The sequence below is a fragment of the Microcaecilia unicolor genome, chromosome 13, assembly GCF_901765095.1.
Source record: "Microcaecilia unicolor chromosome 13, aMicUni1.1, whole genome shotgun sequence".
NCBI classification, from domain to species: domain Eukaryota; kingdom Metazoa; phylum Chordata; class Amphibia; order Gymnophiona; family Siphonopidae; genus Microcaecilia; species Microcaecilia unicolor.
Window position 1 is genome coordinate 98707171 of NC_044043.1, and position 16013 is coordinate 98723183.

The 16013-nt window shown below is 40.6% G+C and overlaps 1 protein-coding gene across 8 annotated transcripts in view; it reads left to right on the forward strand.

Annotated features, from left to right (window-relative positions):
• The window catches only part of EIF4G3 (eukaryotic translation initiation factor 4 gamma 3), a 419008-nt gene that overhangs the window by 121581 nt on the left and 281414 nt on the right, over nt 1-16013 (forward strand). For 7 of the 8 annotated variants that reach the window (XM_030222062.1, XM_030222064.1, XM_030222063.1 and 4 more), the window contains one exon: nt 6758-6853. In XM_030222062.1, the coding sequence (XP_030077922.1) occupies nt 6758-6853 (96 nt within the window). Of the gene's footprint in view, nt 1-1030; nt 1056-6757; nt 6854-16013 lie in introns of those variants that run through there. The other variant, XM_030222068.1, reaches the window with a different exon arrangement.

A 16013-nucleotide genomic window follows, 5' to 3' on the forward strand; every position in this document is an offset into this window, starting at 1 on the left:
ACCTATGGAACTTTGTAAGTCTAATTGCTTTGAAAATACGCCTCTATGTATATGTTCAGCACTCAATCCTACCACCTTCACCAAATGACTGAGGGGGTAAAAGGGGCAATCAGGGAAGACAAAGCCATAGCGGAGAGATTAAATGATTTCTTTGCTTCGGTCTTCACCAAGGAAGGTTTGGGAGAGATACCAGTGCCAGAAATAGTATTCAAAGCTGATAAGTCAGAGAAACTGAATGAAATCTCTATAAACCTGGACGATGTAATGGTGCAATTTGACAAATTGAAGAGTAGCAGATTTTCTAGACCAGATGGTATTCGTCCCAGAGTACTGATATAATTGAAAAATGAATTTGCAAAACTATTGTTAGTAATATGTAATTTATCTTTAAAATCAAGTGTGGTACAGGAAGATTGGAGGGTGGCCAATGTAACGCCAATTAAAAAAAAAAAGGTTCCAGAGGAGATCCGGAAAATTATAGACCGGTGAGCCTGACATCAGTCCCAGACAAAATGGTAGAGACTATTATAATGAACAAAATTACAGAGCATATTCAAAAGCATGGATTAATGAGACAAAGCCAACATGGATTTAGTGAAGGGAAATCTTGCCTCACCAATCTATTACATTTCTTTGAAGGGGTGAACAAACATGTGGATAAAGGTGAGCCGGTTGATATTGTGTATCTGGATTTTCAGAAGGCGTTTGACAAAGTACCTCATGAAAGACTCCAGAGGAAATTGGAAAGTCATGGGATAGGAGGTAGTGTCCTATTGTGGATTAAAAACTGGTTAAAAGATAGAAAACAGAGAGTAGGGTTAAATGGTCAGTATTCTCAATGGAGAAGGGTTGATAGTGATGTTCCACAAAGGTCTGTGCTAGGACTACTGCTTTTGAACATATTTATAAATGATCTAGAGATGGGAGTAACTAGTGAGGTAATTAAGTTTGCTGACAACACAGTTATTTAAAGTTGTTAAATCGCAAGAGGATTGTGGAAAAATTACAAGAGGACCTTATGAGGCTGGGCATCCAAATGGCAGATAACGTTTAACGTGAGCAAGTGCAAAGTGATGCATGTGGGAAAGAGGAACCCGAATTATAGCTACGTCATGCAAGGTTCCACGTTAGGAGTCAGGGACCAAGAAAGGGATCTAGGTGTCTTCGTTGATGATTCGTTGAAACCTTCTGCTCAGTGTGCTGCTACTGTGGCAAAGAAAGCAAATAGATTGTTAGGTATTATTAGGAAAGGAATGGAAAACAAAAATGATGTTCTAATGCCTTTGTATCACTCCATGGTGTGACCGCACCTTGAATATTGTGTTCAATTCTGGTCGCCGCATCTCAAAAAAGATATAGTGGAATTAGAAAAGGTGCAGAGAAGGGCGACGAAAATGATAGGGGATGGAATGACTTCCCTATGAGGAAAGGCTAAAGCGGCTAGGGCTCTTCAGCTTGGAGAAAAGGCGGCTGAGGGGGAGATATGATATAAAATAATGAGTTGAGTTGAACAGGTGGATGTGAAGCGTCTGTTTACGCTTTCCAAAAATACTAGGACTAGGGGGCATGCGATGGAGCTACAATGTAATAAATTTAAAAAGAATCTGAGAAAATTTGTCTTCACTCAACATGTAATTAAACTCTGGAATTCGTTGCCAGAGAATGTGGTAAAGGCGGTTAACTTAGCGGAGTTTTAAAAAAGGTTTGGATGGCTTCCTAAAGAAAAAGTCCATAGACCATTATTAAATGGACTTGGGAAAAAAACACTATTTCTGAGATAAGCAGTATAGAATGTTTTGTACTTTTTGGGATCTTGCCAGGAATTTGTGACCTGGATTGGCCACTGTTGGAAACAGGATGCTGGGCTTGATGGACCTTTGGTCTTTCCTAGTATGGCAATACTTATGTACTTATGAATGGTTTCTGATATCTAAACAACATGTAATATTATATTAGACAAAGGGAACCTGAGTAAACATACAACAAAGTTTTCGAATTATTACTTTATTAATAGGAACAAAGTTATCCAACACACATGGCACCCGTTCGAAAAAGAAACTGCCTCCTTAGTTACTCAAGTGACCAGTTTTAATTGATGATTAGATTCGACTGGTTGAGTGCAGCCAGGCTTGATTGCAGCCTGTCCTGTTGAATCTAAACCTCACTATATATTGAACCTTTTTATGAGAATAGTGTAACATAGAAACAGAGAAACATGATGGCAGATAAAGGCCATGTGGCCCATCCTCTGTAACCCTTAACTCTTCCTTTTCCTAAGTGATCCCACATGCTTATCCCATGCCTTTTTAAATTCTGACACAGTCCTAGACTCCACAACCTCCACCGGGAGGTCATTTCATGCCTCCACCACCCTTTCCGAGAAATAACACTTTCTTAAATGACTCCTAAGCCTATTCCCTCTTAACTTCATCATATGCCCCCTCGTTCCAGAGCTCTCCTTCATTTGAAAAAGGCTCACTTACTGTACATCAGTGCCGTAGCAAGGCCGGATGACATCCGGGGCGGGTCGCCACTGTGCACCCCCCCCCCCCCGGGTGCAGCACGGCACGCACCCCCTCTCTGCGGCGTACCCCCCTCCGTGGCGCCCCCCCTCCGCGGCGCATTCTTACTTGCGGGGAACAGGCGGGAGGGCCGATCCGCCCCGAGTGCACGTTGCTCGGAGCTGCGTCGGCTCCGCTGGTTCCCTGCTCTCTCTGCCCTGGAACAGGAAGTAACCTGTTCCGGGGCAGAGGGAGCAGGGAACCAGCGGAGCCGACGCAGCTCCGAGCAACGTGCACTCGGGGCGGAAAGCCCCTCCCGCCCCCCTTCCTACGCCATTGCTGTACATAAATGCCCTTGAGATATTTAAACGTCCCTATCATGTCTCCTCGCTCTATCACTCTGCTACACTAGTCTTCAATTTGTTTTGGTCCCCAAAATCTTTTATGATTTTCAACCAAAGGGCCCTGTTTACTAAGCCACTCTGTAGGCGTGCAAACGTTTTAGCATGCGCTAACGCTAGAGACACCCATAGGAATATAATGGGTGTCTCTAACGTTAGCGCGTGCTAAGTTAGCTCGCCTACAGCGTGGCTTGTAAACAGCTTTGGTAATATCATATTGACTAGTCATATTTGTTGATTGAGCTATCATGTGATTCTGAAGGCTCGAGCCAACCCTTTGCATTTATTTTGGACCAGAGAGAAAATGTAAGAACTTTTATCAATATCTCCCTTTACACAGATTTGTTTTGAGAACAGATCTGTTTTTAATTCCAGAAAGTAATTGTTCTTTATAGTAAGTTGTTTTGACAACTTATACCTAATATTTTAAAATTCTTAAACAAAATAAAGTTATTTGCAAAAGAAAGATGCTTTAGAAAAATAGAATATTTGCCTTTAAGAAGTAAGCAATTAAGATCTAGCAACAAAACCCACAGTTTCTACTTTGCTGAAAAGTATTGTAGAACCTTTCAAAGGTTCAAGGAAAGCAATACTGTGAAGCAGAGGATGCACAGGCTTCGGGTCAAAGGACCTGCTTCACTAAACCTTCACTAAATGTTACAGAAAAGAGTTGTCAGAAGCTACATTTGGGCTAAAGCTGTAAGAAATAGAACTGCTGTTTCCCTGTCCACTTTGAGTTCTCCAGCTCAGTCAGAGCCAGTCTTTTTGGTCTATTTACTGTATGAGCCCTTGTTTGTAAGTATTCTGGATTCTTAACTCCTCTCCAAATGGACTCACCCAGCACAATGATAGCCTTTACCTGCTCATTTCACAACCTACCTAATGGACCGGAAGTCCAGCCACTAAATGTCACCCTTTTTTTTTTACTAGCTTGGGAGAGCAGAAACCAAACCCAGGCCCAGTGCATGACTGTACTTCGGACTGTGTCGCTGGACTGACCAATTTCTACCTCTTAATTTACCGTTAAGTTAAATTCCTCAGTCAGTAGTGTGCTGAAATATATCTTGCTGTCAGTTTTCATTCCGGTAGTGAATTTTAAATCTTGGTAGAAAATAGTATTTTGCTATCTTTGTGATTATTTCCTCTCACTGGAGTGCGTGTACATGTATTTTTATTTAACCTTAAGCACACAGTAGAAGGGAATAAGAGGTGCTGATGATGGTGGTAACATTGAGCATGTTGTAAGCTACTCTCTTGTACCAGAACCATCACACTGTCCAGACTGGTTTGTGAATTAATGCTGAAATAAGTTTTTTTTAGTTTGCATGTGACAACACAACAACCCCAAAAAGCAGATGTAAAAGCACCAGATGGAGGCATGAGGTGATGAAACAGGCAGATGATGATTTTAGGGGAGAAAGAGGAAACGTGAAGCACGCTTGCTTTAAATCTGCAGCCTCCATTATCAAGGTCTTAAGTGAAGCATGTTCTATTCCTATCCATATTCCACTGAATGTGAAGATAATTACCAGCATCCATTTACTTGGCACTAAAGAGCCCTTCAGAAAGCTGAATGCACATCATAATTTTAATCAACTTATTTGTATAAAACGGCAGCTCATCTTTTTGATTTATCCTGTCATGTTTTATAACTTTGTTTCTTTTACTGGGTCAGATACATGAACGTGTGCATTTTTCTTAAAAAGAGAACCAAAATAGAAACCAGGAAATACAACTATGAAGAGATTTAGCTTAAGCTGTTTTTGTACACTTTTCAGAACACACCAGTGTATTCAGAAGAGAATTACTGAAGTACAAGTTTGCCAACACTACCTATGTTCACCTGTGTATTTTGTTATGACATGACTTGTACAGTTTACTTATTCTTTCCCCATTGCTCTATTTACCTTGTGCTTCTATTATGACTCCTTCTTCCATGAGGAGAGATGCGTTGAAAGTCACAGGTTCATGTTTTCACATAGGATGGATGATAGCAGATACATTTGATAATGTGCTGAAATACTGAACAGTCCATATTTATTGAACCTTTGCTGTAGATGTTTTTGGTTGGTCTACCATGATTTTGTTGAGTTATTTGTACTTTGTAGCTGTAGAAAAAATTTCAGAACCGATACCATTTCTCTCCCCTTGAATAAGTCATTTGATTTACTTGTGGCTGTTCGGTGACCTCTGTACTGGTCACAGTTAAGTTTCTTCTGGATGGGTATCTCGTTTAATTTGAATACCCTGGTTCACAGTTAACTTTTTATGGAAAACAATTTTTATTGAACAATTTTATTTATTTGTGACTTTTATATCCGAGGGGGAGAGGACCACAGACCAGTGACACTTTTTTTAATCAATTAAGATTATAATCGTGTAGCCACAGATTGTAATCACTGGTCCTCTGCCAACCTCCTCCCTCAATGTTCGTTTGTGCGTTTCTAATATTTATTAATCAAAATATTCAAATAAACCACAGCTACTTAGCTCATTACTGCTCCAACCAGGGGCTCCCCAACTGTCCCGTTTCGCCACATGGGGCTTCGTCAGGGGAAGAGCACCCCACAAAGCTGGATACTGTGGTAAATATCTAAAAAAACAAACACACAACAAACCTTCAATGTGTCACATAACCCACAATCTGATTACAAAAACCCAAAAGCGATAAAAAACCTCCCGTATAACTCACCAAGCAAGCCTATGAAGCTACCAAGAAAATGTACGCCGAGGTTACCCACAATCCCATGGGAATTTAAACCCTGTTACGGGAAACAGCTGATAAAACATAACAAGACATTAGACAGCTGATTGAACGTAACCCGACGCCCTATCCGAGATGGAAAAGATGTACATGAACCGAGGTTAACCAATGGACGGGGTATATAACCCCGACGCAAAATAGTCTCTCGGCCCAGTAAAACTAAAACCCAAACCTGTATAGGATTAAACAAGCAAACACACTGATTGCCCATAAATATATAGAAAAATATAGAGAGGAATAAATACCCCCTAAAATAAACGTGCTTCCACAAGACCTGGCATACATAATGTGACATCTAATGGTTTGATGTATTATCATACTTTGTTTCATAACAGGTTCTTGTAAGCCACATTGAGCCTGCAAATAGGTGGGAAAATATGGGATACAAATGCAATAAATAAATGTTATTATTCTTTCTAAACAAACAAAATGTTTGGGTACCTCTCCATTTAAACTGCATTCCCCACCCCACATGTGCAGAGACATACTCGATGGCAAGGACAAATCAAACTCTGGTATACATATAAAGTATTGTATACCATGTATAATGAGTTTATCTTCTTGGGCAGACTGGATAGACCGTACAGGTCTTTATCTGCCGTCATTTGCTATGTTATGCTACTGTGTTGTCTTGCTTTCTTACTTCACAGATACAGACCCATGCATGCATTCTTTCATAGAGAATTTGGAAAATAATTCAATGAGTCATGCTACATATGTATTTTTCCACTTTTTATTTAATAAAAGTGGAAAAATAAGAGCTTCCCTTTGTGCTTCCCTAAACAGTACCTGCTGATTAGTTAAGCCCTGGATTATAATTTATGATGGAAGAATGGGGGATCTATTGGATAGCTAGCGCCAACTGGCAAGATTAATCAATTTTGCACAAAGAAGAGGCAAAAACTCCCTTTTGTCTCTAGAGAAAGTGCATCTTTGCACACAAATTAATCCTGTAGCTGATTTCAGAAGCTCCGGACCTGATTTGGTGGATATTTATGGGCTCAGTTGTCAGAAAACATTTTGTTACTTATCCGATGTGGTTATAATTGTAATTTGACAATGCTTTTTTTTGTTTGTTTGTTTGTTTTTAGACTCCATATGCCTCTGGACAGAATGCAGCTGCAACGACGCTGGTGTATTCCCAAGCTGCACAGCCAATGACCACCCAGCCTCAGAATCGCTCTCCGGTAAGGGACCGCTTGCTCGCTCTTGCTTCTGCAATCTCCGTGTATAGCTACGTATGTATCCTGCTCTTTTCTCTCTTGCTTTTGCATGACAAAGCATCTGTTTGTTACATAATTCTTGTTGATTTCTAGGTATTTGAAGCCTATTAAAGATAAGAACACAGCAATTTATTTATTTTAAGCACATATTAAACTTTACACTCACATCCGGATTTTCCATTCACCCACAGCTTGATGAAAATCTGCTTTAAAATGGATCCTTTTATTAACATAAGAAATACAGCCGAACAACTTTGACATATTGGGTTTTCACTTCACTCTGTACTCAACAGTCTGAGACAATGTGACTAAACCTCTGTGAAATATTGACCAATAAAAAGCATCTCTTTTTTCTTTACGATTGAAATGTTAAATTTGTATTGGAGGAACGAATAGGTTTAGAGAAGCAATACTAATTTTCAGGAATGGTTTACTTAAGTAATAGGTACTGATTCTTTAAACCATTCTTCCCCTCTCCCCCCCTGTCCGAAGAAAAAGCCCAAAGAAGCCCTGCTTTCTGGATATCTAGCAGCCATAGTCTTATTGACCCTAGGTCATAAGTTGAATTCTCCTGTTGGCTTGTGGTTAATCTCCAAGTTAGATTTCCATATGAATAGTACCACTGGATCCAGTATGATTTAGGGGTTCTCTTTCTCACACACAACACTCTTCTTCCAGGATTCTTGTTCTGTACTGTGCATCCAGGAGAAATAGCCATGGTCTTCTGAAGCAGCTGCATCCCCTTCCCTTCTGTACCTTAGAGCTTCACACTCTCGCCCTCTCTTCAGCTACAAAGCCCACCCATGTGTGCTTGGGTACATGTGGTATACATAGCATATGTTTTTAGAAGTATATACTTGTGTGTAATGAAGTGCTGGTGAATTGAATTATTCTAGGCAAGCCTAAGGGATAGCATGTGAACTGTGGTTAGCAATTTTACTATATAGTACTGCGTAAATTTAAGCAAAATGCAGAATTGAATTATTTCACCTAATAGCAGTTGTCTTTTAACTCTTGTTTTCCCAGATTATAATCCACCATAAACTGTAGTTTCTGTCCAATTCACAGAAACAGCTAGGGAAAAGCATACCTAATGTGTAATATCTGGTGTATTCTGCCCACATTTCATGTTTGCATATCCTATGTCTTGTTGCACTGGGGGGGGGGGGGGGGTGTTGAGAGATCACCAAAATTACAAGTACTACAAATTCTGCCTGGGCTTTCTAGTCTGATGTTGCTTCCCCCATTTTGACAGTACATACCAATGCTAAGTTTAACAGCACATACTGGTTCTTATTCCTTGGTCACCAGTTGGTAAAGAGGAAGTGACTGGCAAAATATGCAACGTATAAATAGAGTCCAGGTTTTAGCACTCTCTGAAATCAAATGAGCCACTGAACACTGACTGATGTTTTCCAGAGCTTTCCAGGAATTTCTTGAAAAGATTTCTCTGGACATCTTCAGAAGTTTCCTTGCCTCTGTAGAACTTAGTTTAAGTTCAGTGAACTAATGTTTTTCAGCTTCATTGGTCTCCTGCATTCATTGTTTGCAGAACTAATTTATTCTGCTAGCAGTTAAACAACTAGGTCTACAAAAGACTGCCAGGCAATACTACAGATAAAGAAAATGGAGTCCTATAATTACTGAATTTTTCTTTAAGCATTTATTGAAAATATATTTTGTTCTGCATAGTCTCTAACTCCATACTTAATAATTGAAACACAAGGCGGACATTAAACAAAACAGAGTACATTTGAATCATGGAACTTTTTGGGGAATTTTTTTAAATGGAAAAGACCATTTATTTATTCATTCATTCATTCTTGTATTCTACAATTATCCAAAAACAAGTTTTGGTTCAGTGTGGCTTACAATTGATTAACAAAGTGAGGTTGCAGTGTTACATTACAGTTATAAATTGTTTTGATCAGTGGTAGCATGTTTTAGCCATAAAATTTCATGAAAAGGTAGGTTTTCAGTTGTTTGCGGAACTGAAGGTAGTTTGTGATTCTTCGTGTAGTCTTGAGTATTGAGTTCCACCATTTGGATCCTAGGCAGCTGTGAAACCAGCCTTGTATGTGGTTTTGTAGATTGTATTTCTGCATTTGGGTAGGTGTAGTAGTAGATAAACTTCTGGTATCTGGGTTTGCGTTTCTTGGTGATAATTTGATCAGGTCGAGCATGTATTCAGGTGCCATGCTGAACAGTATTTTGAAAATGATGGTGCTAGTTTTGAACAATAGCCTGTCTTTGGGAGCCAATGTAGTAGCATTGTGAGTAATGGATTTGCTCTTTCATGTTTTGACTTTTTGAAGATCAGCCTTGCTGTTGTGTTCTGAACGGTTTGCAGTGGCTTCAATAAGTTTTCTTTACATCCTATGTATTTAGGCTATAAATATGGCTTATTTGATTTTCAGCTTCCTTCTTGCTTGTCTGTATTTCAGATAGGTTTTGTTGCTGTCAAATGTGATGTGATTTTGTGTATTTTCATATTGCTATACTGCTAGTATGATTGGTGTTATCTGTGTAGGTTAGATAGTAGATCAATATAGCAAGTTTCCTGGTTTACTATTGTGATATCCCCCTTCTCACTCAGGGTGACCTGGTTCTCAATATGCAAATTGTATGCAGATTAGTGTGCTATCCCTTCTCGCTCAGGGTGACCTGGTTCCCACTAAGCAAATTAAACAGGTCTCACCAACTGCATATTCTCAGGCAACTCTTTATTCCAGCCCCTGGGCACACTTCTTCTAACTTAATACTTTATGCTTTCATAGATCTTCACGCTGAGCCTCCCCACACAGATACATGGGCTCAGTACTAGCTTCAATACTTTGGGGACTTCTAACCCCAGGCTTTGCAGCCTGCTTCTCTCAGTACTGGGACACACAGTCCTGCCTTTGAACACACAGTTCTTTACCAGTACTTGGGACACACAGTCCTTCCTTTGAACACACGATTCTGGACACACAGTCCTTTCTTCTTTGGATACACAGTTCCTATAAGTACTGAGGACACACAGTCAAACACTAATGCTTTAGGGACTTCTTACCCCAGGATTTCCAGCTTGCTGATCTCCTTTGGACACACAGTCCACCACAAGTCCATAGGGTTAGCCTGTATCTTCCAGGGGGATCTCTCCTGCTGCCTGCTCACTTCCTCCCTTTCACAACTCAGGTGGGGTATAAAGTGGTTAATTAGCTACACAGGACCCAGCCCATAACCTCCTACACCTGTGGACATCCCAGGGCTCTTCCCGGTCCTAGCGACCTCCACCTATTCTACTAGCGCCCTCTAGTGGCCTACCCCGGATAGGACAGCCTCATACTTATCACACTATGCAGGCTTAACATAAGATACTAACTTGTTTACTTCAAAGAACGAACAGGGTGATAGTTACTAAATTTCTGAGAATGCTGGAGTGCTCATAGAATTTTCTTTTGAAGCCCTGAGGACAAGTCAAGCTCCTCAGGGCTAGTTTTACTAGGTTTGCATTTAGGTTCTACATAAGGGAAAGGGAAATGGGACTTGATGTACCGCCTTTCTGAGGCTTTTGCAACTACATTCAAAGCGGTTTACGTATATTCAGGTACTTATTTTGTACCTGGGCAATGGAGGGTTAAGTGACTTGCCCAGAGTCACAAGGAGCTACAATGGGACTCGAACTCAATTTCCCAGGATCAAAGTGCACTCCTAGCCTGCATTTCCCCAAGCCACGTTTTTTGTTCAGAGGCAAAACAACGCCTCCAGCCTAAGAGTGGTTGAAGACCAGGCACTTATCCTTGAAGCTCCTTTAGCATTGTACCAGGCCTACTTGAACCAGCATTTACATATCCATTCTTGAAAGGGACAAGAATTCGCTGAATGTCCTCTTAAACATAGTCCAAATGAATTCAAACTGATGAATGCGAAATTGGAGTTTTTGATACTACTTCAAAACCCTCTGCCAAGCTATAGATGAATAGATTCTTATATCTGTGTATAACTGATCTCAGAAGGTCTATATAAAAAGCTCGTGTCCTGCCATCTACTTCTCTTGGCAATCAGTTCAAAGAAGCAGTGGATCTACTGAAAGACCACCATATGATGATTCAGACCAGCTCCATTAAAACCTTTGAGCTGCCACACTTTCAGTTTGGTACTGAATCAAGAACCCAAGAATCTCTCTTTCTCTTTTTTTTTTGGTTAGGGAAAAGCTTCCAGGGGTCAGACTACTTCAGGCACCAGTAGGTCTTCAAGACCTGCAACAAAAGGCAGAAGGTCTAAACCCCACATTGTCACCCAGTCCAAACCAGAGACAAGTTCATGACTGACTCCTGAGATAATAGCCAGCACACCGGCCCTGGTTTCAAAAGGCTTCCTCAAATGGGAGGCTTTTTTATATATACTCTTAGACCATTGGAACCTCCACCAGCTAAGGGGTCCTTTTACTGAGGTGTGCTGAAAAATGACTTGCGGTAGTGTAGGCTTCTAGAGGTGTCTAGATACAACATGCATGTGGTCTTGTAGCATAATTTGCAGGAAGTCTTAAAATGTTGGGAAATGCTTAAGGGGCACACATGATGATTAGGATTCTAGAATGACCTGGACTATCACGTCTCGTGCAGGGAGGGGCTGCATCACCACGATGTAGGAGGAGAACCTTTGACTGTATAGCCTTTTATTGTAAGCTTTATGGAGGACTTGCCTCATCTTCCTTACAGTGTTGTGAGATCTCAACATGGGTGATGAAAGCTCCCTTCTAGGCTCTGGCTGCAATTTGTACTAAAACACCTGACTTGGAAATGCGGTATTTGGCCGTCAGTAACCACCAAGTCATTAATTTATCACTATATACTAACTTTATGCCAAAGATTTTGAGACATTTTCATCATGTCAATCATCCTTCCCAACTGTTTTCCAGGGGCACATGCCAAAAAAGGTGAATAAGCTCTGTGCACTTTCCGTCTGGAATGAAAAAAACCCCACAAAACCCTTTGATTTTGTTTTTTCTTAAGACCATTATCTAGTTTGATCACTTTTGCCTTGACTTTACATGGGCGAGTCCAGGCCTCTTAATGTAAGTACAAGGATGGCATTCATGGCTGTTTGTCAGCCTCTCTAAAAATGGCTATGCAGGGCTGCAGTGTGTTGTTTGCCTGGATACTGACTCTTCAGTAGTTCTGGATCCTGTTGAGGATTGTAGGCCACTCTAGCCTCTGTAATGATTTGTATTTAATATAAATTTGATATGATTAATAATTGTCTTCCTGTTAAAGAAGAATTTAAAAAATGCTTAGTCAAATCCGTCAGAAAAAATTAATTTCTCTATTGGCAGGATTGTTGCTTCCAGTTTTCCCTTTGTTAGAAAGAGTCTCAAAGCGTGTCACAGTTGATTCACTTCAGAAAAGACAACTATGTTTCCTGTACCAGTTATCCTCTAAAATCAGTGAATCACCAATCACATGCATTCACTTTTGGAGGAGTTTTAGTTCACGGAACTGAGGCACACTGTGTGCTTTAGGAGTGAGGGAACTGCTACCCTTTCCCAGAGATTTATTTTCAAGAAGTTCTGAAAATGTCTGGAAACATCCATCAGTTTTAAAACAGGAGTGATGTTACTCGTGTGTGGCCAGTGAATCACCAACTTCAGAGAACATCTGTTACAGGTAAGCTAACCTGCTTTCTCAGAATGACAGATTTCAATTTAGCAAGATTTGCCAATTACTTTCCTGTCTGTCCTAAAATCAGTGTTGAATTAGAGGTATTTTGCTCTCTTAATTAATATATTTAAAGGTCTTATTTTGATAATCATTTATTCAGTGCATGGACTTGGAAAACATGACCTGAAGAGTAACTTGTAGAGCTGTACTTAGTAAGAGCTGTCTGTGGAACAGTGATGAGATGGGTAATTTGGCCCTCAGGTTGAAGGTATCTTCCATATTTCCCCCCTCCCCCAGTGTTTGGAAACCAGTTGTGTTTGATTGCATCTGTCTCATACAGTTCACTTTGTGGCTACCATACAACTCATAATTCAAAACATCTATGACCTTACTTGGAAAAATTGGCTTCCTGTGTAGTTGGAAGGGTAAGGAAAGGTTTGACAAGAATGACTGTGGCTGTTTATTACTGGTGGATTTTCTTTTGGAACACATCCTCCTTTTTTTGGCTGTAAGGATTCTTGATCAGTCTGGCCTTGGGCAAAGTTTTGCAAACTGGAGACTTATTGGATAATTTTACTCTCACTGCTTCAATCTGAGGTTTTCATAAGTCAGTTCTGAGTAGAGAAGTATGTTTCTGTATGCTAGACATGGAGTGGGGGTGGGAAGCAGGGTCGCCGAGGGGGGGGGGGGGCAAAATTCCCTGGGCCCAGCCTCCAAGGGAAAGCTTGGGCCTGGCTCAGGCAAGCTATTTCCTGCCTGCTTCCGGAATGGGTCTGTCTTGTCTTGCTGTGTGCCGCCCAGGACCGCGGCAGCGGTGGTCTGAGTGTGTGTGTGTGTTGGGGGGGGGGGGTTTCTCAGTGGTCCGGTTCTGCCCCAGGCCCGGCTGGGGTTCTCGGCGGCCCTGGTGGGAAGTTAGTATCAAAATTAGACCACTTCTGTTCGGACTCGTCCAAAGGATCAGGTTCTTTACAAAGTCAGTGGTGTTTACGGTTTAATTTATGGGGTACCTCCTGTTTGTTTCATCTTCATGTGTCTAGTGTCATGTGAGAGCTCAATGAAGCAATGCCTTTATAGCTTTCTGAGCTCCAGCTGGAGCTCAAGCTTGGAACCACACAGCTATCCAGCTTTTCCCTTTATGTTTATATTTTGTTAATGGTTTTTTTGTGCTGGAAAATGTGCACATATTTGCTCAGGAGTTTTCTGCCTTTGATAAACTGGTGTTTGACTTAAGGAAAGGGAGAATTTCTGTTAATACATTTGTATAGTTTAGAGTAAACGTGAAAGAATCTCTTGTTTATAAAAATTCTTGCTGAAAAGTAAGCTGCTTTGCCATGCACATTGTGATTGCCGGGGTTGCTGCTAATCTGCTCTGTGATTATATTAATGCATTTTAATGATTTCTTACCATGCAGTGTACTTTAAGTTTATGCAAATGTCATCTTGATTAATCAGCCCAGTGCTGTTGATCCTGGTATAGCTGCACAACTTGTTGCTGGCATTAAGAAGCAGCTACCAACTGTGTGCAGTGTCTTTTCTGCTCTGTGTAAATATTCATTTTGGGATCTATTTTCATTTACTGGATTTAATTACTTGGGGTGCTGTCAGGAGTCCTAGGAATGATGGGAAGCTCATTGGAACATATGGACAAAATGACTTGTTTGGTTTTTATTATTATTTATTATTTGTTACATTTGTATCCCACATTATTCCACCTCTTTGCAGGCTCAATGTGGCTTACAATTCGTCATGGATACTGAAATAGAAGAGAGTATACATTTGGCTTTACAGAGTGTTTTGGGTTACATGAAGATGAGATACATGATAATGTAAGAGCAAAAGGCATTATAAGATAATGCTGGACGTATTAAGGGTTGTACAGTTACATGTGTTCATTGTGATATATCTTGTCAAAGAGATAAGTTTTTAATGGTTTACGGAAGTTGGTCAATTCATAGACCGTTTTCAGGTGACATGGCAACGCGTTCCAGAATTGCGTACTCATGTAGGAGAAGGTAGATGAGTGCATTAGTTTGTATTTCAGGCCTTTGCACTTAGGGGGATGAAGATTGAGGAATGTATGAGAAGATTTCTTTGCGTTCCTGGGTGGTAGGTCTATTAGGTCCGACATGTAAGCTGGGGCGTCGCCATGGATGATTCTATGGACTAGGGTGCATAGCTTGAATGTGATCCGTTCTTTAAGTGGGAGCCAGTGTAGTTTTTCATGTAAAGGTTTTGCGCTTTCGTATTTTGGTTTGCCGAATATTAGTCTGGCTGCCGTGTTCTGGGCAGTCTGGAGTTTCTTAAGTATTTGTTCTTTGCAACCAGCGTAAAGTGAGTTACAGTAGTCCAGATGACTGAGTACCAGTGATTGTACCAGATTGCGGAAGACAGTCCTTGGAAAGTAAGGTTTGACTCTTTTTAGTTTCCACATTGAGTGAAACATCTTTTTAGTTATGTTTTTCGCATGGTTCTCAAGTGTCAGGTGTCAATCAATAGTGACTCGAAGAATTTTTAGGGTGTCCGAGACTGGTAGATTTAGTTTAGGTGTGTTGATGGTGGTAAATTTGTTCTTATTGTATTGTGAGGTGAGTACTAGGCATTGGGTTTTTTCTGCATTGAGTTTCACATTGAAATGCATCTGCCCAGGAATTCATGATGTGTAGGCTTTGCTTGATTTCGTTAGTTATTTCTCTTAGATCTTGTTTGAATGGGATGAAGATCATTACGTCGTCAGCGTATATGAATGGATTTAAGTTCTGATTCGATAGTAGTTTGGCCAAGGGTATCATCATTAGGTTGAAAATGGTTGGTGAGAGGGGGGATCCCTGTGGTACTCCGCATGCAGGCGTCCATGTAGCTGAAGTGGTCGAATTTGAAGTCACTTGGTATGAGCGTGTGGTTAGGAACCCCTTAAACCACTTGAGGACTTTACCTCCGATTCCGAAGTATTCAAGGATGTGTAATAAAATTCCATGGTCAACCATGTCGAATGCGCTCGACATGTCGAATTGTAACAGTAGTATGTTATTTCCGTTTGCTATCAGTTGTTTGAATTTGGTCGTGAGCGTAACTAATACGGTTTCAGTACTGTGTTTAGAGCGAAATCCTGACTGGGAGTCATGTATTATCGAGAATTTGTTTAGATATTCAGTGAGTTGTTTGGTCACCATACCTTCTGTTATTTTAGTGAGTAAGGGAATAGAAGCTACTGGTCTGTAGTTCGTTAATTCATTGGCATTTTTCTTTACATCCTTGGGTATGGGGGTAAGTAAGATGTTACCTTTCTCCCTAGGGAAGAGTCCATTTTGTAGCATGAAGTTCAGGTGGTTTGTTAGGTCCTTTATGAATTGTTGTGGGGCCAACTTCATGAGGTTGTTTGGGCAAATATCTAGTTTGCAGTGAGATTTAGCGAATTTTTTAAGTGTTTGTGAGATAAGGTCTTCCGGTAGCATAGTGAATTCAGTCCAAATTCTGTCTGCTGG